Source organism: Penicillium psychrosexuale (assembly GCF_028828465.1).
Source record: "Penicillium psychrosexuale strain IBT 29551 chromosome Unknown utg000004l, whole genome shotgun sequence".
NCBI lineage: Eukaryota > Fungi > Ascomycota > Eurotiomycetes > Eurotiales > Aspergillaceae > Penicillium > Penicillium psychrosexuale.
Genome location: NW_026643189.1, coordinates 6,568,505 through 6,589,830, shown reverse-complemented (window position 1 = coordinate 6,589,830; position 21,326 = coordinate 6,568,505). Strand labels below are relative to the sequence as shown.

Below are 21,326 nucleotides of genomic sequence, written 5' to 3'. Positions count from 1 at the left end.
AGAAGTTCTTGTCTCGATGCCATGGTTTTATATAGGGCTATTTAGTTATTGTTTATTGCTTACCTAATATTTGTTGTCACAATCACGCGTCACCCTAATCCAAATCGGGCATCCAACGATCAACAACGCGACTGCGCGTTAATCGGTTTGGTCTTTATTTCTATAACACACCCGAACACTGAACACTTTAAAATACAAACGTCTGAATAGTTGATTTTTGCAACATTCTTTGGTATCCCCAAGTGGTTTGTTAAAGCCCAACTCTCGATTCCCGATCGTTGGACACAATCACATACCAATACCCAACCCCTCCTCGATTCACTTTCGCGCCCTCGTGGGCTGACCTCATCTTTTGAATTGGGGGAATTACCCCTTGCGACCTTTTTTTTTGTTGGAAGAAAAGGTTCCGACACACCCTTGACACTACTTTTACAAGAGTGTACTTGCAAGTGAAACATTCCACACGCCTTGATCTGGTTATCCTCGGGTATCAAAAGGCATCAAGGTGAAACATCGCAGGCACGCAGGCACGCAGACACACGCGTTCGTGCTTGTCCCTAGGAGAGAAGTCGAATTCCTTTCAAGGTTGGAATCCGATATGGAAGTGGTGTGACTCAGTCTTGAATTCGCCACTCGCACCTGATCAGTTTGGAAAACATTCCATTCCGCGTGCCTTCCTTCGGATATCATATTCTTCGAATATCGAAGGTATCCTTGGCTCCTCGTCTTCCTATCTTTCCCTTTTCTGGACGCGTTGTTGATTTGAACGCGTCAAACCCTTGGAACCTCGGGAAGCTTCTCTAAATCTCTCAATCTTGAGTTTTCAAATCTCGAATCTCTGGATATCTACATTTCCTCTTAAGATATCCAGAGCGCATTTAGTTTGCGACGCGCTCTTCATTCTGGACTCATTGCGCGGCACGTGGACACATTCCCCCGATCATGGTTGCAACCTTTTCGCCGCACCGGGACTCCGGTGGCACACTTCATCTGCCATCGCACTCGGGAATCCATCACGTTGACGCGAGCTCTGCTATCCGCCAACTGAGGCGCTCACTTTCGCGCTCACCATCCAAGAGTTCGAACTTCTTCCTCAACCCGCGTTCTCATTCCCCCTCCAAATCCACCTACATCTCTTCTCCCTTGTCACCCTCACGGCGCGCTTCGCATAACAATTTCGTCCTCTTCCCATCTCATCAATCTCACCAGTCGCCTCTCGCCGTCCCTTACCCTCCTAGCGCGAAGATTACTAGGCCAGCAATGCGTCGACGCACATCACCCCGCAGTCCACCCAAACGCGTTTTGAGTGTTTCGAGTGACAGTGGTAACGCGACTCCAACTCAGCTCGTCGCTTTACCCTCTGGTGAAGAAAATGATTTGACTCTCGATGACCACGTCGCGCCAGGTCAAAGTACGACCCCAGACAGCCCTTGTTTTATTAACACTACTCCTGCCCCTCTGGGTGAATCGAATTTTGCACCGCGGTCAAGCTTGTCGCGCGTTGAAAAGAGACGTAGTGGGAACTTTAGCAGCTTTGCGACGGGCAGTCCCTTGAAGCGCAGTGACGGGATCATGAATTTGGACCAAGCGTCGCGAGGCAGCCCTTCTGCAAAACGACGCAGCGTGCACACTCCCAATTTCTCAGCCGAATTTAGCATTTTCGACAACGAAGTCGAGAACACAACCCCAGAGGGATCTCCGACGCGCAACGAAATTCCCTCTTTCCCCACGCCTGTCCAGCCCCACAGTCCATTTGCGACCATTCCTAAGCGCTCATCTTCTCTACGACGGTCGACTCTGCAGCAGCGCGGCGACCGACCTCTCTTTGGACGGCCCAGGGCTTTAGATGATTCGACCGACGCATCACCACCTGAGACGCCATTGTCGGTTAGGACGCGAACGTCGTTTGATAGCAGCCTATTCCAGCCAGGCAGCGAGAACATTTTCTCGCCTAAGCCGCCAGCCAGCCCTCTTTTCTCCAACTCCTTCGCCAACCCTCCCGTCAACCCCACTGTCAACGCTACTCAACCCCCTCGACCCACTGCTCACCCACTCTCTCGTACCATCACTCAGTCCTCCTCTGGGTCGAGTATCGAGGACTCGCCCACACATCAACCTGTCCACAAGCCCGAAGGCCGGCGACCAATGTTCAACTTCTCCAAATCTCTCCCCGCGGGGGCTACTCGTCCAGCCCCCGTAACTCGGATCACAGGAGAAGATACAGAAACCTTTGCGACCCCAGATAACTTCAGGCTAGTGAAGCCTCTACCCGCGGCATTCATGTCCACTGGTCTTATTTCCAAGAAAAACCGCAATGCAGAGGAAAATCCCGCATTCAACAAGAGCATGCCCGATACACCATGCAAACGGCCTGTCAACCTTTTCACCGCTGGGACAAACCCCCCGGACCGACTATTCGACAAGTCACGTCTGGTTCATCAATCAGACGCCGTTTCCGTCTCTCCATTTAACCCACCTACTACCTCGCGTCCCAAGCCAAGTCCCTTCGCTCGGGGCATGGGAATATTCGGCAGCAGCTTCAATCGGCCTGAGGCCTCGCGGCGTGGGAGTTTCGCTAGCATTGATGGCGATGAATTGATTCTTGCCCAATCGCCCTCTTCCCGACACGACAGCCAGCCTCCAAATGATGACTTCCCTCCCACACCGACCAAACAGCCCTTCCTCCCCTCTCGCACCTACCCTCCCGCTACTTCTCAAATCCAATCTTTAGAGCGACTATCCGAGACAGCGAGTCCGCTGCACGAGAAGCTTATGCAGGCATCACCTCACACTCCCCGCGACCAGTACTTCCCTCCCGACCCGAGTGGGTTATCGATATCCGTGCCCAGTGACCATCAGTATGTGCAGGAGCATGATCTTCCTGCCACTCCAACCGGACCGCGAGACTCCTGGTCATCATTCAGAAGGCCCAGTCTCCAAATTAGCGGCTACCATGTTCCAGATGTCGACCCCACTTTGACATCCCGCTTTGACAGCGTGGAGCTTATTGGAACTGGCGAGTTCTCTCAGGTATTCCGTGTCGCGCAGCCTCATGACGCGTCCTTCCCATCTGTCTTCTCTCTTCCATCAAGTGAACCAAGGTCGCCAACTTCTCTCCCCCATCAGGTGTGGGCTGTCAAGAAGAGCAAGCAGCCCTATCTAGGGCTAAAGGATCGCGAGCGCCGTATTCGCGAAGTCGAAGTTCTCAAGGCCTTGACCAACTGTGACCATGTTATTTCCTTTATGGACAGCTGGGAGAACAATGGCCATCTGTACATTCAAACAGAGTTCTGCGAAGAGGGTAGCCTGGATGGCTTCTTGGCACAAGCCGGCCTCAAGGCCCGACTCGATGACTTTCGTATCTGGAAGATTTTGCTCGAGATGTCTCTGGGACTGAAGCAGATCCATGACAAGGGATTCATCCATCTTGACCTCAAGCCTGCTAACATTCTGGTCACCTTTGAGGGTACTTTAAAGATTGGTGACTTTGGCATGGCGACACGCTGGCCTGCAGAGGATGGTATTGAAGGCGAAGGCGACCGCGAATACATTGGACCGGAGATTCTTATGGGCCGATTTGACAAACCCGCTGATATTTTCTCACTTGGTCTCATCATTTTTGAGATTGCCGGCAATGTGGAACTCCCTGACAATGGGGTATCTTGGCAGAAGCTCCGCAACGGCGATATGAGCGATGTGCCTAGCCTTACCTGGAGCTCGGAGACCAGCATCTTCCGCGATGCATCTGGAAATCCTATCTCGGAAGGGTCATCTTTCGAGGATCTTTGTACATCCGATCTGGGTGACAACGAATTCGGCGATGATTTCCTGACAAGTCGTCAATTGAGCAACCCCAAACCACAACGACTCGCACGAAGCGGGGAGTTGATTGATCCACCCAGCTTCATGGTTGATGCCAGCCACCCACAGGCATTGGACGGAATTGTTCGATGGATGATATCCCCTGAGCCTCAGAACCGTCCCACGGCCGACCAAATCCTGGAAACTTATGGGGTGCAATTTATTAATCAACGACGCCGCGCTGGCGCCACCGTCTTCGAGGGTAACTGGGGCCCCGCTGACGAGATCTTGGCCGAAGATGCCGAAATGATCGACGTGTAATTTAATATCCCTTTTACTCTTGTGCATACGGAGGGCCCTTCTTTTTTCTTTTGTCACCTCTTCCCGGTGTTCGACCTGGGCCATTTTCCTTTTTCTTCTTTTTTTTTTTTGTCCCATCTTTGATGCCATGTTTTCACGTCACGACATCATTCCCCCATCCATCCTATGCTTCAATGGTTGAGGCTGGGGTTTTCTATTGCGGGCTGGGGCGTTATTGATCCATCAGGTTTGGATCTGGGCGTTACCTTGAGCAGTTCACGGATACCACAACTGGAGTTTGCGAAGGGTTTATAACCCTGTTTCACGGATCTTTTTTTTTTCTTTTGTACGATCGATACCTAGCGTTACGAGATGCCAGAAATGTACCAACCTCACAGGATGCTTGCTTCTGGAAATGGTCAAGGTCACTTTGGCATTCTGCTGTATTCGCTCCAACATATCTCTTATCGTCTTGTCCTTGGGAGTCAATCGCTCCGAGGCGACAATTCTTTCTGATATCTGGTCGGATGGCATGCCTAGTTGGCTTGGAAACATCACTGCTATCTTTGCTCTTTTCTTTTGCTTTTTCTAATGATCAATGTGTGCCCTCTGGGCAGTGATGACCCCCTATCCATTTTCTTTGAGTGTGATCTTTTCTGCTAGTTTGGTGTCTTTAGTTGAATACCTGGGTTCCATGTCTGTGTAGTAGTAACTGCAATTACGAACTGAAATGATATCCTACGAGCATCTTGCTTCAATTGTATAGTTTATTCCCAATCAATGTATAACTACCGTTAGTTATCTATACCTATGGATAGTTGTATTATAAGACAATAACTTCATTATCTCGCAGACTGGCGTTCAAGCCTTAATATCCGATATTCGGGCAAGCCGACATTAGAACCAATGAGGATATGTGATGTGAATACCTTCTGGCAAGAATGCCTCTCAATGGATGTCGCTTCAGCTCGCTGTATTTTAGCCTACCCACTATATTTAATTCCATAAGATTACGTGGGAGTATGGGGGATCTTATATTCAAGACAAAACTATGATTTATCTTCATCTTTTGTCTGTACAGCGCACGTTGTATACTCTCAAGCCCAAAATATATTTCGGATTGCCACGGGATTTCTTGGCATTTGGCGCAAACTTCTCCAACTTCTTGTTCCAACCCATCTTTAACCTCGAAACTTGGCACCCTGCTCTGCAAGTCTCCCTTTCCCTGGTATTGAGCTTGATTTATTGGATCTCTACACTTTGTGCAACATGCGCCGCTGTCTCCAAGACCCCGACTCACAATAACCGCACCTTACCTCCACCTCAAGAAGCTCCGCCCTGCACATCAACTTCTTTTTAGTTTTCTCTCTCCCATAATAACAGCCCATATCACGCACCATGGACAATAAAGATTTCGTGTCGGAAAATCTTTTCCGCCTAACGGGCGCGTCAGAGCCCACCGTAATCGACTTCGTACTCGCGACCGCCAGCTCAGCCAAGTCGACCTCCTCCCTCCAAGATACCCTGACGTCCTTCCTGGATGGCATAGATGCCAGCGAAATTGGTGCCTTTGCTCGAGAGCTCCATGCCCGCATGGGGAAGGGCGCACAGTCCAGCGCCTCTGCCTCCAAACCCGCAACGAGCAAGGAATCCACGAAAAAGAAGTACCGCCTGGTAGACATGGGCGAAGACCAACCAGAACCCGCCCCATCGCTAGGACCAACCAACGTCGAGGCAGACCGAGAGCGACGGAAAAGACGGGACAGAGACAGCGACAAGGATAGGAGCAGCAGCAAGCGAGACTCCGAGCCTCGGAGTCGCGGGGAGAAGGACGACAGCCGAAAGCGAGACCGAAGCCGCGATGCAGAGAGCCGCGACCGGCCACGGATGAGGAAGCTCCGCAAGAAGGGCTCTCAGGACTTCGACGATCGATGGGGTGACGAAGAGATCCTCGAACAGATTGTCGAAAACGAGATTTACCCGAAGGAATTCGAAGAATCCCCCCAAAGCGCACGCGACTCGATGATGGCTCTGCGTCTCCCAATCCCGCGTCATTGGCCGACGATATCGATATCGACCCTGAGACCAAGCAAGAGATCGACCGCCAACGAGATCTCCGTGAACGAGACGAGTTTGCCAAACGACTAGCTAATAAGGAAAGTAGCAAGTCGAAGAAGATTGTTGAGGATCGGACGCGCGACGGCGAGGCTGCACGGCGACGTGCGCTGGGCGATGATGCCAGCGCACGGGCTTCGATGATGCCCGATCTGCGAGAACGATCTCGACAGGAATACTTGAAGAAGCGCGAGGCAGAACGGTTAGCACTACTGCGACGACAGGTTATAGAGGAGGCTGCGGAGTTGCGTGAAAACCCCAATCTGTCTCGCAAGGAGAAGGAGGAGTTCGCGCGCAATCGAGAGGTCCTTCGTCTCGCCGAGGAACGGCTTCGGATCGACGATCACCGTGATGGCTATCAGATGCCATCCGACTATATTACGGAGAAGGGGAAAATCGACCGGAAGAAAAAGGAAGAGGCTCTGTACAAGCGGTACGTCGAGCGTGATGAGCTGGGCCAGGAGCGATTCGTCACAGAGCACGAGGAGTGGGAGCTGGAGCAGGCGGCCAAGGCCAAGGCACAGATCAAAAAGGCCGAGTTCGTCGATGAGGGAGACTATGAGTACGTCTTCGATGATTCGCAGCAGATCAACTTTGTTATGGACGCCAAACTCGAGGGCACGCAAAAGCCAATGACGCAGGAGCAGCTGCGGTTCAAGGAGCAGGTCGATGCAGCAGAGAAGAAAGCCCTCTCGATGGAGGAAACCCGCAAAAGTTTGCCCATCTATCAATTCCGTGATCAGATCATCCAGGCTGTGGCAGAGCATCAAGTTTTAATTATCGTCGGTGAAACTGGTTCCGGAAAGACCACACAGATCCCACAATACCTCCATGAAGCCGGCTACACCAAGGATGGCCTCAAGATTGGTTGCACGCAGCCGCGACGAGTGGCTGCCATGAGTGTTGCTGCTCGTGTGGCGGATGAAATGGGTACGAAGATCGGAAATGAAGTTGGTTATGCCATCCGATTTGAGGACAATACCAGCGACAAGACCATTCTCAAGTATATGACCGATGGAATGTTGCTACGAGAACTGTTGACAGAGCCGGACCTGAGCCAGTACGCAGCCTTGATGATTGACGAGGCGCACGAACGGACGGTGCCCACCGATATCGCTTGTGGTCTGCTCAAGGATATTGCGAAAGCTCGACCTGATCTGAAGCTGCTAATTTCTTCGGCGACGATGGATGCCCAGAAGTTCCAGAAGTATTTCGACGATGCGCCCATTTTCAATATTCCTGGTCGCCGATACCCTGTCGACGTGCACTACACTTCACAACCTGAAGCCAACTACCTCGCCGCAGCCATTACAACGGTCTTCCAGATCCACGTCACGCAAGGCCCTGGAGATATTTTGGTCTTCTTGACTGGACAAGAGGAAATCGAGGCCGCCGAGCAAAGCTTACAGGAAACGGCTCGAAAACTTGGGAGTAAGATTCCGGAGATGATTATTGCTCCTATCTACGCCAACCTGCCATCTGAACTGCAGACTAAGATTTTCGAGCCGACTCCGCCTAATGCGCGAAAAGTGGTGCTTGCCACTAATATCGCTGAAACTAGTTTGACCATCGATGGTATTGTCTACGTGATTGATCCTGGATTTGTCAAGGAGAACGTGTTCAATCCACGCAGTGGAATGGAGAGCTTGGTCGTGACGCCGTGTTCGCGTGCCTCGGCCAACCAGCGAGCCGGACGTGCTGGGCGTGTCGGCCCGGGCAAGTGTTTCCGCCTGTATACCAAGTGGGCGTACTATAACGAGCTGGAAGAGAACACTACCCCGGAGATCCAACGTACCAACTTGAATGGAGTGATTCTGATGTTGAAGTCGCTGGGAATCGACCAACTACTCGACTTTGACTTCATGGACCCTCCGCCGGCGGAGACCATCATCCGCGCTCTAGAGCAACTGTATGCGCTCGGGGCACTCAACGACCGAGGCGAGCTGACCAAGGTCGGCCGGCAGATGGCCGAGTTCCCAACGGACCCGATGCTCGCCAAGGCGATCCTTGCCGCCGACAAATACGGATGCGTAGAAGAAGTGCTGTCGATCGTGTCGATGCTCGGCGAAGGCAGCGCACTCTTCTTCCGACCCAAGGACAAGAAGATCCATGCGGACAGTGCGCGCAACCGCTTCACCATCAAAGAAGGCGGTGACCATTTGACGCTACTGAACGTCTGGAACCAATGGGTCGACTCGGACTTTAGCATAATCTGGGCGAAAGAGAACTTCCTGCAGCAGCGCAGTCTGACGCGGGCGCGCGATGTGCGCGATCAGCTTGCCAAACTGTGCGACCGTGTCGAGGTGGCTGTCAGTACCTGTGGGTCTACGAATATCCAGCCAATCCAGAAGGCCATCACGGCTGGGTTCTTCCCCAATGCGGCGCGACTCCAGCGTGGCGGTGACAGTTACCGCACTATCAAGAATGGACAGTCGGTATACTTGCATCCGTCCAGTACACTTATGGAGATTAACCCTCGCTGGGTCATCTACTTCGAGTTAGTGCTTACCAGCAAGGAGTACATGCGCAGTAATATGCCGCTGCAGCCAGAGTGGCTGGTAGAGGTTGCGCCGCATTACTATAAGAAGAAGGATTTGGAGAGTCTAGGGTTGGATCGCAAGGTAACGAAGGGGCAGGGGGCGGCTGGAGAGAAGAGTCGAGAGTAGAACGGATAATGTAGTTGGATAGCCTCATATAAAATAGACACCTCAGGCACTAATCCTCCAACCAATCACCGTCCGGATAATTCAAACCGCGGCAAATCAACCGAACCTCGGTTTCTCCGCTTTCCCCCAGACTTCCAAGGCTTCTCCGAATTTTATACGTCACGTCAGCTACTGATTTCCCCTTTTTCTCATCTCTCAACTCCTCAATCTACATTCTACCTCAAAATGTCTAAAACATTCACCCCTGCTGAAGTGGCCAACCACAAGACTGCCGATAAGGGCCTCTACATCATCATCGACAGCAATGTTTTCGATGTAACCAACTTTGTCGACGAGCACCCCGGCGGCGCAAAGATTCTTAAGCGTGTAGCGGGCAAGGATGCCTCGAAGCAGTTCTGGAAAGTATGTATTTTCTTTTTTCTTCATTCTTTTCTTCTTATTTCTCTTCAAAACCAAAATGTTATTTATTGTTATGATCGGCTATCGTTCGAGTCGGCTATTGAAAGTATGTAACTAACGCCGTTTAGTATCACAACGAATCCGTGCTGAAGAAGTACTCACCCAAGCTAAAGGTCGGCGAAGTCAAGGATGCCGCGAAGCTGTGAATATTCTATTGGAAAATGAAGGAAATGATATACTCGAGTGTTTTGGTTTGGGAGGATAAGCCCACTGCGGGAAACCCCGATCAGCTGCACATCACATAAATGTCACGATGTTGTATTTACTCCGCTAGCGAACGTTATACCCGTGATTCCTGTTTGATTATTTTGCTCTGTGAATATCAACTTACTACCCGGGGCATGAATAGAACAGAATAGACCAATATGGGAGGTTGGAGGTTGGTACATACAGAAAGGCTTCATTCTTGCTCATAACCAAGACTTATACATTATGTTCAAATATAAACACGAAGATCAATACATATATCCAGGATCTGCTGGGTTGATAGTTGGAATGTCAAAAAAAAAACGCCCTTCTCCCTCCCGCTGCACGAGCAATAGTATCCGAATCAAAGTGGTATCAACTCGAAAGCGACAAATGGTAAATGACAGATAATAGATGTGTGAGGTGAGTAAAGCGAAGAATAAATATGAATAGGTGACGGTGACAAAATAGAAGATATGTGCAGTGACGATGTACGCAGACAAGCCACGGAGAGACATGGGGATGAACCTGCGCCAAAAAGGTGTGCTGTTGAAAGAAAGAAGGAATAAGTATATGGTAAGTAGTAAGTAATGGGCAAAAGGTAGAGAGAGCGCATGTGAAATTCATCCACTGTAGAATTAGAATCCCCGCCACGGATCATCAGGACGGTATGAGAACTCGCTGCCATGGACCGAAGGCGTGTCAAACTCATACCGTCTCTCACTCCACTGACTGGATGTCTTGCGGGTATGGCGCTGGCGCGGAGGCGCACGAGGACGATTAATCTGTTCTGCGTGGCGGTCGATGAAAGCCTCCATACGCACAGTGCCTATGTCAAACATGTTGCTGCCAGCCCCACTGGAAGCACGGCCACTCGCCTCGGAAGTGCGTCGGCTGATACTGCTGCGACGACTTCCAATGCCTGGAGGTGGGCCTGGGGGCTGCATGGCGGGGAAATGTAGCTCCGACGAGCCGGCCGTGGTGCCGCTGTGTGAAGAAGGCATAGTACCGGCGCTGGAGAAGCTACGGAGAGCGTGGAGAGCTGGGGGACGGGGCGCGGTGTTGCTGCGTTTGCGGCTGTGGGTTGAGAAACGGGGAACGTGTGGTGCGTCGGCTGCTAGGTCGATGCTGCCCCCTGGGATTTCGGGGACTGGGGCCGGAGCACCGGCACTGTTGAAGGAGCGTTTGTGCTTTGGCACTGGGCGGGGACGGCCCTTTGCGACCCGAATGGAGTCGCGAATTGGGTTTCGGCGGAGGGAGGCTTGAGGTGGGGTTGGCGATTCTTCTTGTGGGACTGGAGGTAGAGCTGCTAGTTCTTGGAGGCCGATTGCGGAATGGCTGAGGAAGGATAGGGCTGTTAGCCAGACGTAGTGGCGTTCGATGGTTAGTGCTGTGAATTTCAGAGCACGCTGTGGTGTCAGCACCAGGATAGAGCGGTTGAATGGGATCGAAGAGCCGGCGCCTTTGGGTATGGGGTTGTCGTCTTTGACGTCCAAGACGGATTGAATCGTGACTATACCGAGGCGAGATACTATGTTAGCTGCCACTCCAACCAAATCGAATGAGTTCCTTAAAGACTTACACTTCCGGCCACTTTTGCCGAGTAATGCAGGCCCACTCGTAGGCTGTTTACTACTCCACATAATGGAGCCTTCGTACGGGGCGAGCCAAACCCATCGTTTATGTCGCACACCACTGTTCGTGATATTCGCCGACACATCGTCAGGGTTCTTGCCCTCCCAAGTCTCCTTGGACTCGCCCATCCCAAATGATTTGCGTCGACGGACGTATTTGAACATCCACTCGCCAACCATGGTCTGAGCAATAGCATCAACGACGCTGGTTGGCTGCACACCACCGGTGGAATCCTTTCTATCGCACTGTTCATGGTTCCAGGTTTGGGATGGAGTCGTGCGATGCGAGATGCGTTTCGATGGCCCGTACCGCTCACGAGGTGCTGTGATCTCATCACACGGCATTGGCGGTGGTCGATATGCTCGGTATGCGGGGCTTTCTGGGGAAAAGGTTGCGGTCGATCGTGACGGGGAAGAGTGTGTTTCTGGTCTCTCGGTAATATCCGACTGTGACGTTGCTGCTGCGGATCGCACTCGGCGGAGAGTTGGGCGCCGGACGACAGATTGGCGACCACGGTCCGAGAACTGTCTGGCGGCTGAGCGAGTAGGACTTGGAGGTCCGTCGCTACCGTTCAGCGGAAGGTTGCGTGAGCTGAGACGGATGGGCACAGGGAATGGCGGTGCGATGCTTGAGCCTGTACTGCCGCTCTCGAGGCTTGGTTCGCTGGGACTGCGGGCACGGGGTTTCTGGTGCGCGGCGGTTCCGCTGGAAATCATGGCTAATTTGCGCATGCCGGGCTGGCGAATACTGGTCATACCAGACCGCTGGGAAGCCCGAGAACGGCCAATATTGGGTGGTCTTGACTCCGGGGAAGATAGCTGCTCGTCGATCTCGGGGAGAGGCATGTCGTCCAAGCTAGGTCTTGATTTCGAAGTGATGAGCTTGCCACGACTGACAGTGTATGCGGCAAATGGGCGGTTAAGGAGCTCATCGTCGGTGAAGACATCGCGTTCGCCATGCGGGCCTTCGTCGTCGCTGTTATTCTCAAAGCCGGCGAAGAGACTGCTTGAACGTAGAGGCCGTCGAATATTGGACAAGGTATCATCTGAGAGCGGACCATTATCGTTGTTACCGGGGTAGGCCTGCACATGATCTGGACCAGGTGCTCTAGGAGGCTTCACGGGATGATCTGTCGGCTGATCTGTTATCAGACGTCTCTGCTTTCGTTTCTCGGACCGTGGCGGAACCGGGGGCACAGTGCAAAACTCGAGGCTAGGCTCTTCGGGTTCAGGGAGAGGTAGTGCATCTTGAATAGCAGAAGGAAGAAGACTGGCAGGAAGTCTGACAGGGCGTTGATCGAAACGGATCTCCTCGGTTTGGATAGCGACGGATCGGCAATCAGCAATTGCCCGGAAGTTGGCCTGGCAAGCGATGTTCTTGGTCTGCGGTGGAAGAACGACACTATTTCGAGGTGAGGATGGCTCTGAGCCTGGTGGGTGGATAGCGATCATTGGAATGTCCATCTTGGATGAGGCATTAGGAAACAGGTTTTCGCTTTGAGCAACACATGGTTCCGGAACGACATCAGTCTGGGTGGATGCCGATTTCATTTGCACCGGCTCCGGGGTGGACTCGACAGGCTGAGGCGAGTCAGCCACATTCGGCGTCCATGGAGGACTTGGGAGTTCATCCACGGTCTGACAAGAAGTAGAAACCATCTGAGGTGCAACTGGGAGCGTGGCGCTGTCATTCGTTCTAGGTATTTTCGTTTTCTGGTCGTCTTCTTTCTCGGGCTCAGGAACAATGTCGTATACAACCTTCCCTTCTAGCGTAGGCGACGGAGGAGGTGAGTACTGGATGCCGATATCGCGGTATTCAACTGCCGGGTCAAGTTTCACTGGGCTAGCAAGCCCGAGTTCCCGTGCACGGAACTCCATGGCAGTGGGTGAGTATAAGTCCGAGCTCTGCAGGGAAAGACCTAGGATCTTCCTGGCCTTGAAAGAAACACTATGCGACCCCTGTGAGTGAACCGACATTGGGCGTTCTTCGGGCAGCGCCTCCGGAGAGGAAGGCAGCTCATCATCAGATGGGACAAACTCATCCTCATCCTCTTCATCGAAGTCGAGTTCCTCCGCCAGGTTCAGACCTGAACCATTCTTGCCTCCAGGCGCGATACTCATAACTGAGTACCGCACGTTATGGAATATGACCGCCTCTTCACCTTCTTCTGAGCTCAAGGTGGTCACGCTCGTGCGTCGGCGGCCTAGGCTACTAGATGCCACACTGGCTGAGTCGCTTTCTTTATTCTTGTCATGAATATGGTCATTATTCTCACTCGGTTGTGAACGCGAGCGGATAGTCACCACTTCCTGGGCGGCTGCGACCTCGTTCAAAACGGTCTTCAAGCGGCCCTCTACTACGTGAATCTTGCGTTCCAGGGCTCGGCGTTCATCCGCCCAGGAGTCTTGGTCGCGACTCCAGAGTAATTGGGTTCGTTCGACGTCCTCCTCCCGACTTCGGGCTTTTTTCTGTGCCTGCTCGAGCCTTTTACGAACATCGCCGATGTTCTCGACCGCTTCATCGCGCTCCCGAGCTAGCTCGGCCATCGCAGATGACGTTCCACCTTCCAATAGTTGGATTTGGTGTTTCAACGAGCGCCCTTCCCAGGTCGCCTGGGACAGATTCGTGGTCAATGTTTCATTTTCAGTCCTTGATTCGTCCAAGCTCTCTTCTAACCCATCGATTGCCTTGGTTTTGTTCTCTATCTCCCGCCGTAGCGAGAGAATCTCCGATACGAGAGATGCATGGAGAGTAGGTGTGATCCTCCGCGGGTCGAAGGGGGATAAGGTATCCTCGGTGATATCGATATCATCTTCGTCTGTTTGTCCGTCGGGGGAGAATGCGGGGGTTGGGAGGCCAGGTGGGGAGGAAGGTGTCGGGGAGGAATCTCGCCGGCGCAAGGACGGTCTCGATCTCGATCTCGATCCTCCTTTGGATGGAGCTCGAGATCTGGATCTAAAGGATGGCGCCGGGGAGGGGTGGGCCATGGAAGGCGGCCACTGTAAATCGGCCATCTCTCTTTGCGGATGAACCGCCTCAAACCATCGAGGCTCTGCTCCTTGGGCTAGCCAGAGCACTTCACGCACTGGATCCCATCAAAAGACTACCGTAGTTCAACCATCCGACTATTGACTGTTTTGAAGCCGGCGCTTGTCTCTCTCCAGAGACAGGTTTCGCTCGGTGCAATCGACTGGTCGAACGCGGGATGGAGGGGAAATTCAACGCTGGGACTTTTGACACTTGGTGGAAAGAAGAGGTCAGCCACGGTTACAATGAAGATGTAAGATGCACGCTTGAGCGCAATGCCGATATTTGGATATGCACGGGAAGAGAGGCCCCCTAACTCTACTTACGGAGTACTCCAGTGACAAACAGGTCTGACCGTTTTAGCTTAAGAGAGGAGTAAGATGTCGATCGGGAGGTATGGCCCGATTCCGGGAGGGAAAATAGATCAACCCGAAGGATGCGAGGGCCGATCGCGATTATAGAATCCCTTGAGATCCAGTACTCTGTAGATTTACGCCGTACGGAGTACTTACGAAGGTAATGACCTGGGAGGAGTCGGGGCTTAGACCATAAAAAGACCTTAGGGGATTAGATCAGCCTTGCGGCATGCCTGCGCATATCGGAAACACGGACGCGAGGAGAGTCTTGGACTTCTAAAAAAGAAAGAAAGAAAAAGTCCCAGGGGCGTTCGTTAGGGGGCATATGGGGAAAGAAAAGAATCCACCCGATTAGCCCACAGGATTTAATACTCCACTGCAGCTGCCAGACACTAAGACAGATGAGCTCCAGTCAATATCCCCTGTATAAAACGCTTTCAGGGTCTGTTCGCGAGAGAGAGAATCACCAGAGTGTATGGAGTATACTTGGTATTGTGGTAGATCTCAAAGGTCATGGAGAAGCTGATTATTTGGAGACTAAGAAACAAGGAAAGGTAAAAAAAAGAGATAAAAACGGGGCCGTATTCTCAAGAGAACGAGCTATTGATCAGAAGGTCGGAAAGCCTGGAAAAGGAATATGAGTGTACTCCGTACGGAGTAAGATTCATAGATTAACTGCCTGGGGTATGTTGTAGGAGTTCGTGACAGAACTCCACTGCGTGTCTGGGCCATGAAGCTCAAGCACTTTTTGACCTGGGAAGATCACCCCCTATTTTGTTTGGCGAAATCATGGAAAGCAAACCATAAAAATAAGAAAAGCCTTTGCAATGACCAATAGTTTCGATTCCAAAGACACTAAAATAGCAAAGGTTAGCGTGTTTGATAAATTAAATGGCTGTGTTGGCGGCCAATTCGTAGCTCGTTTGGGCGACGATCGCCGTACGCAATTTCGCAGAGCCTGTAGTCTGGTTTCAGAGTTTCCAGGGTGTATGTGTTGCATATGTTGCATGTAACCTGTCGCACGTTGCATGTTGTGTAGTATTTGATTCCTTTTTGTGATGCTTTTCTCTAGACAGTCAAATAGTCAAGAATCGAAGCATCTCGGACATTATCGCGGATCAGGGGTAAATACCAGACCCATCCAAGGTCTCCACCGAGAGCTTCGAAGAACGAGGAACCCACATTGACCGAAATGAAGAACCAAACATTCATCCGGACTTCACAATGGAAGTACGCGACACTCTATGGCCTCCATGGCCTCGGTCTGTTTCTCTTGCATATGTCGATGCAAGTGCCGGTCGCACAGCTAGCAAACGTCGGAGGCGGCGCATGAGAATCGCCAATGATTGGCAATAAATGCCTTATTATCGTATCCAATGTACGAAGTACGGAGTAGGTACGGAGTCATGTCTAGACTCTGAATGTCAAGCCCCCAAATTGCCATTGGAAATCAGACTAGCAACGGGGTTTGACACGAAGGATTAAGGAATCTCCGCGAACCATTTCCACCCATTTGCCCCACTGACCTCAGGGGACGGGACGCCGGGTACTTTTTGACTTGGACGAGGGCCGTTGACAGGTCGATATTCGCTGATATTTCACATCCCTGGTCGGTTTCTTTGTCTGACAGCGCTAGTGGTGAGTCTAGATTGGAGGCGCAGACAATACACGGAAGGGCTGAAGCTGTGTGCAAAGTACGTCGTATGTACTCCGTAGGGAAGGTCACTTATAATAGAAGATCGTCGAATTGAACAATAGTCGTGATGATTAGCTTGAGAATGTCGAGAGCATTGAAAGAAGGGCGGGAAAAGAATAGGCAGAATGTTCTGTGCCACATTTTTTAAAATCTCGAAGACTGAACACATAAAGTACTCCAACTTCTTACAATGCGTGTTTCGAGACAAGTCGCTGAGAACTAACTGGCTTGATTCCCTTTCCCTTTCTCCAATAAGATCCGCCAGAACAATCCGGCCGTTACATCTGGAGATGCGATTAACCGGGCTGACTAAGCATATTTGCGTCATTCCCTGGAGATCGGCATATATAGACTTATGTTGTACATATATCCAGCTGAGATCTCAACTTTGTTAATATCCCACCTGGACAGACATCGGAAACCGACATAATCTCGAAAGTGCGGGGAACAGCTGCATATCACCATCATCATCCAACACCAACTACATAAAATGTCGACAGACAACCCGCCCCAGATGTTATTTTTCGATATGTTTGGCACAGTAGTCTCGTGGCGTACATGTGTCACGGAAGAGCTGAGCGCGGCTGCCTTACATATTGTTAATTATCCCAGCAAGGACCTCTCAGCCGACTTGCGGGACCGTGCTGCGGCCATGAGCAGTGACGACTGGCTGGCTTTTGTCGCAGAATGGCGGCAGACTTACAATGTGTTCACTAGTACATTTGACACATCCGAAAATTTTATGTCCGTCGACCAGCACCACTACAATGCGCTTCAGGACCTTTTGCGGCAGCGCGGTCTGGAGGGCCTGTTCACTGACGAGAAGCTGTGGGAACTCTCTTTCGCGTGGCACCGGCTCAACCCTTGGCCGGATAGTGTCCAAGGTCTTGAGTTGTTGAACCGGCGCTTTGCCACTTCTACCCTGTCGAATGGGAATGTCTCTTTACTGCAGGACCTTCAACGACATGGATCACTGCCTTTCACGCAACTTGTTAGTGCGGAGAACTTTGGGGCTTACAAGCCTTCTCCACTGGTTTATAAGGGTGCTGCCAAGAAGTTTGGACTGGAGCCAGGCCAGTGCGGAATGGTTGCAGCGCATCTGCGCGATTTGAAGGCTGCCAAGAGCTGTGGGTTTCAGACTATCTATGTTGAGCGTGAGCTAGAGGAAGAGATGTCACAGGAGCAGGGTGCGAACGCCAAGACTGGGGGGTACGTGGATATGTGGATTGATCTTGAGTCTGATGGCTTCCGAGAGGTGGCTAGGCGATTTGGGATTGAGTAAGACCGGTCTACCCTCTGGTCTGGGGCTAGTAGTTGAGACTGGTTCCGGTGGACAACGTGTATATTTGGACAATTTGAATGAATACTCGAAATATAATCGGTCCATTTCGCCCATCCTCCATTCCAACATGTATTTTGCCTCTCCCATCGCCTCATTCCGAATCCCCCAACATCAAGCCCAAAGGATATTCAATCTTCGCCACCCAGTAGCTGGAAAAGGTATAGGTTCTGGATTTTCATTCGCGATGTGAAGAAATTCGCGGATTGGAATTTCTTCCAGTGGGACAAGCCGGGTCTTTCGCCAAAATTTGCACCCAAAATATAGGGCAAATATAAGCGGAATATTGAAGTATGACGATACAAAAGTCTGAGAACTCCAATTGCCCTCAATAAACACATAGAATCCGCCTGTGAGCAGAATTAAACTGAACGAAACCAGAGAAATCCATGCTGCATAGGGTTGAAATGGGCTTTTCCAAGGAAGTTCAGTACGGCTAATCTTTTGCTTCTTACAGCCATAAAAGAACCTCAAATAGATCACCTCTATATTGATCCAATGCACCAAAGAGGCATCTGAGACCAGTTGCTGGAGCCAATCAAATACAACAGAAGCTGCGGATGACAGCGTCATATACCCCAAGGCAAGAAAAGATCCGACTGCGGCAACCGATATCCAAGGAACCCCGAAGCGATTGATGCGAGTGAATAATTCTGGGGCATGCCCCTCCTGAGCAAGTCCATATAGTGTCCTGGTTCCCACGAGCATGGCTGTATTTGGGTAAGCAGAAGTACAGCAGCCGACGGAAAAATGCCTACTCACCAGAATTACCAGCGCTCCATGCACTTGTGACAACGACAGCATTGATGATCGAAGGTACCACTTTGATCCCGACATTAGTGGCAGCAATCGCAAATGGAGACGCTCCAGCATCCCCGGAATCTGACAGCAGCCCCTTATCATTGGAGGGGACAATAAGGCCCATCATGAAAATGGTGATCAGATAAAATATCAGGATTCTCCAGAACACACGTTTGGCGGCCTTGGGGATGTTATGCCGAGGATTCTGCGTCTCAGCTGCTGCAACCGATATATTCTCGACGTTGGAAAATGCATAAGCTGCACTACTCAAGACACGCCAAAACCCAAGGAACCGTCCCCATGAGCCGCTGATTCCGAGAAACTGCACAAAGGGTCCAGGGTCTCGCCAAAATCGAAACCCCATGGGATAACCCCGTGGACCTGCGCCAGAGGTAATGCATACACTCTATGGAAATCAGTCAGGAACTAACCAGAATATTGCTCGGCGAGATATGCTCACCATGATATTCACACCAACAATCAGAGCAATCTTCAACATTGCAAAAACAAACTCCAACTCGCCGTAAATACTGACCAACAACATATTACTAACGATCAGCAGTGCGCCAAGGGCGCTAATCCATACTGCATGGTTAATATCAGACCAAAAGTCGATGATGACAGCGCAAGCCACCATTTCAGCCGGCAGCAGGATAGCATTTGCATAAACACTATTCCAGCCTTGTGCAAACGCCAGAGCAGGGTCAACGAACCATTCGGCGTGTCTTATGATGCCACCGGAAAGAGGCGCCAGAGCACTGAGCTCAGCCACGGAAAAGACCACGCAGCATATAAGCATACCCACAATGCAATATGCCAGCAACATGCTTAGCGGTCCACCCCTTGCTAAGGATTTTCCGGTCGCTAGGAAGAGGCCAGTACCGATGGTCCCGGCCAGGGCTATCATTTGAATATGACGTTGTTTCAGCCCTCGTCTTGTTTGAACGAGCTCGGAAATGACTGCCCGTGTTTTAGGGTTGTCTTCACCAGCGAAGGTACGTTTGAGGAGAGGTATGGCCTCATTTTCACTGGCAATCTCTTCATTTTGCTCTTCATTTTGCTCTGAGTGTTGAGAATGACTGTTCATCTCAAATGATCGGATGGGAGGGGCAAATGAATAAAAGAGGACAACTAAAATGGTGAAGAGGGGTTAAATTGAGAAGTGTTCTTAGATATGTGTGTGGTTGGATGGTGATAAGTTAAGAAGAACTTATATTCAAGTCGTGACAAGAGGATGTTTCTTATTGGTGCATGACCTGCAGCCCCGGCCCGGTTGATATTGCCGACACCAAAAATGGAAGATAAAGGATATATCACCTTTTCTTTCTTCCTCGATATAATCTTCTATCCTACTTCTCGCTTTGGCTTTTCGGAACCTAGGCCAAGAATAATCTTAGTAGGATCGCCGGAGTCGGTAACATTGAAATTATTATATGTACCGTGCTGAAGACAGTAGTCTCGAGGCAGGACAGAGAGTAGTGTGGCCCTATTCCTGTTGGTGAAATGTCGAGCAGGAGAGTCAATGAATCTGGAATATTCTCTTTGTTAGGAATATAACCACCTAGAGGCGCTCCCATGACAGCTTTGATGTTACAAGGGTATGAGCTTTGTATTGTTTATGGTTGGTTTTGAAAACACCACTCTTTCCTTGCAACTACCATCTGATCTCGGGCAGTGGCTTGCCATATCCCCATTCTTATGCTATCGGATAATTTCCCTCATTATCACTCACTTTTCACTCACCTTTCACACCCTCCGCACAACTATCGCATAAACATACCTTCATCGCTAAACCATCGAGTCTGCACTGCGGGACTACCAGGCACGTAAACCATCTTCGATTGATACTAGGAGACCTTAATCTCGCACCCCAAACATTCAAGTTCCACCTAGAGAGCACCAGAGCCGAGTTGTTAGCGAAAGATCTTGATTCAAGCAAGATGGCCTCCAAGCCTCAGGACCCACCCTCTTGGATCACTGAAGATGGCAGCCCACTCTGCGGATTCTACTGGATGAGAATCGATGCGAAAGTGCAGCCTAATTACTGGGTGTAAGCATGTTTTCCCTAGGTCCTTTGGCTGATATTTGCTCACGCATAAATCCTGAAGCCAACCTAAGGAATTGTGCGAATGCTGGGAGCACTTCCCAACCCAGTGGCCGGTTGACCATGTGATGATCGTGAGAATTCTAAATCAAGTCGCCCTAGGAGGCAACCTTTCCATGACTAACTCTTGTCGGTCTTCCAAAGCAAATCCCTGCATGTGCCTTCAGGTGCCCATATTGCACGGCACTCGATAACGCGGAAAAGGAGGGACGACCTTGCCCGGTACGGGTGAAAAGACATATCAACGCAGCGCATATCGTGAGTACTCCAGTATGCTTACCCAAGGAATGACGCTCATATCATTTAGAGAAGACAAGGAGACTTCTATATGGGACTGCAGATTTCCTGTAGGTGTGCCTCAAAGTCGAAAGAAGTCTATGCATACTGACCTTTGCTGTCTTTAGTTTCAGGTTTCTTCCAGTCCGATGCCATCTCAACTCGCAGTGAAGAGGAAGTCCCGTCCGAGACCCCACATTTATAATGTGCATAAGAACAGGTCGCCATAGTGGTCTTATGAACCGGCTGAAAGGACACATGAACAATGAAAAATTGAACTCTCAATGAAGCCCAGAGCCAGACCTCTATTGCAGGACTTGGTTTTATTCAACATGATACTGGCACCCACGAGGGCAATAAGTGCAATGAGAAGATAGGGGCGTATGATAAGAAATATTTTATCACTCGGATACCAGCGGGACTTCTTGGTTAGTTTCTTAGTAAACGGAGTGGACGAGGATTCCAAAGGCGTGTCTGTTGTACCGATGGAGACCCTGCAATCAAATTGGTCACTCAGATTACTGGCTATGCTTACTAGCTTGCTCTATTTCAGCGATATAAGATG

At 50.8% G+C, this 21,326-nt stretch overlaps 7 protein-coding genes across 7 annotated transcripts; 5 read left to right on the top strand and 2 right to left on the bottom strand.

Moving 5' to 3' along the window:
- Nucleotides 1-942: 942 nt before the first annotated feature.
- Nucleotides 943-4,122, top strand: N7518_008370 (tyrosine protein kinase SWE1; the record flags this gene model as incomplete). The annotated part of the gene is made up of 1 exon (XM_057189297.1): nucleotides 943-4,122. One exon carries the CDS (start codon nucleotides 943-945, stop codon nucleotides 4,120-4,122), a length of 3,180 nt encoding a protein of 1,059 aa, XP_057041000.1.
- Nucleotides 4,123-5,499: 1,377 nt separating this feature from the next.
- Nucleotides 5,500-8,882, top strand: N7518_008369 (putative mRNA splicing factor RNA helicase (Cdc28); the record flags this gene model as incomplete). Its single annotated transcript, XM_057189296.1, has 2 exons — nucleotides 5,500-6,063; nucleotides 6,111-8,882. The coding sequence occupies 2 exons, from the start codon at nucleotides 5,500-5,502 to the stop codon at nucleotides 8,880-8,882; spliced, it is 3,336 nt and encodes a 1,111-aa protein (XP_057040999.1).
- A 225-nt stretch (nucleotides 8,883-9,107) lies between these two features.
- On the top strand, nucleotides 9,108-9,487 carry N7518_008368 (cytochrome b5-like heme/steroid binding domain-containing protein; the record flags this gene model as incomplete). Its single annotated transcript, XM_057189295.1, has 2 exons — nucleotides 9,108-9,284; nucleotides 9,410-9,487. 2 exons carry the CDS (start codon nucleotides 9,108-9,110, stop codon nucleotides 9,485-9,487), a joined length of 255 nt encoding a protein of 84 aa, XP_057040998.1.
- A 678-nt stretch (nucleotides 9,488-10,165) lies between these two features.
- On the bottom strand, nucleotides 10,166-14,176 carry N7518_008367 (putative nuclear migration protein; the record flags this gene model as incomplete). The annotated part of the gene is made up of 1 exon (XM_057189294.1): nucleotides 10,166-14,176. One exon carries the CDS (start codon nucleotides 14,174-14,176, stop codon nucleotides 10,166-10,168), a length of 4,011 nt encoding a protein of 1,336 aa, XP_057040997.1.
- Nucleotides 14,177-16,731: 2,555 nt separating this feature from the next.
- N7518_008366 (haloacid dehalogenase, type II) lies at nucleotides 16,732-17,523 on the top strand (the record flags this gene model as incomplete). Its single annotated transcript, XM_057189293.1, has 1 exon — nucleotides 16,732-17,523. One exon carries the CDS (start codon nucleotides 16,732-16,734, stop codon nucleotides 17,521-17,523), a length of 792 nt encoding a protein of 263 aa, XP_057040996.1.
- Nucleotides 17,524-18,334: 811 nt separating this feature from the next.
- N7518_008365 (uncharacterized protein) lies at nucleotides 18,335-19,468 on the bottom strand (the record flags this gene model as incomplete). The annotated part of the gene is made up of 2 exons (XM_057189292.1): nucleotides 18,335-18,787; nucleotides 18,842-19,468. 2 exons carry the CDS (start codon nucleotides 19,466-19,468, stop codon nucleotides 18,335-18,337), a joined length of 1,080 nt encoding a protein of 359 aa, XP_057040995.1.
- Nucleotides 19,469-20,321: 853 nt separating this feature from the next.
- N7518_008364 (uncharacterized protein) lies at nucleotides 20,322-20,966 on the top strand (the record flags this gene model as incomplete). Its single annotated transcript, XM_057189291.1, has 3 exons — nucleotides 20,322-20,431; nucleotides 20,653-20,743; nucleotides 20,907-20,966. 3 exons carry the CDS (start codon nucleotides 20,322-20,324, stop codon nucleotides 20,964-20,966), a joined length of 261 nt encoding a protein of 86 aa, XP_057040994.1.
- Nucleotides 20,967-21,326: the final 360 nt, after the last annotated feature.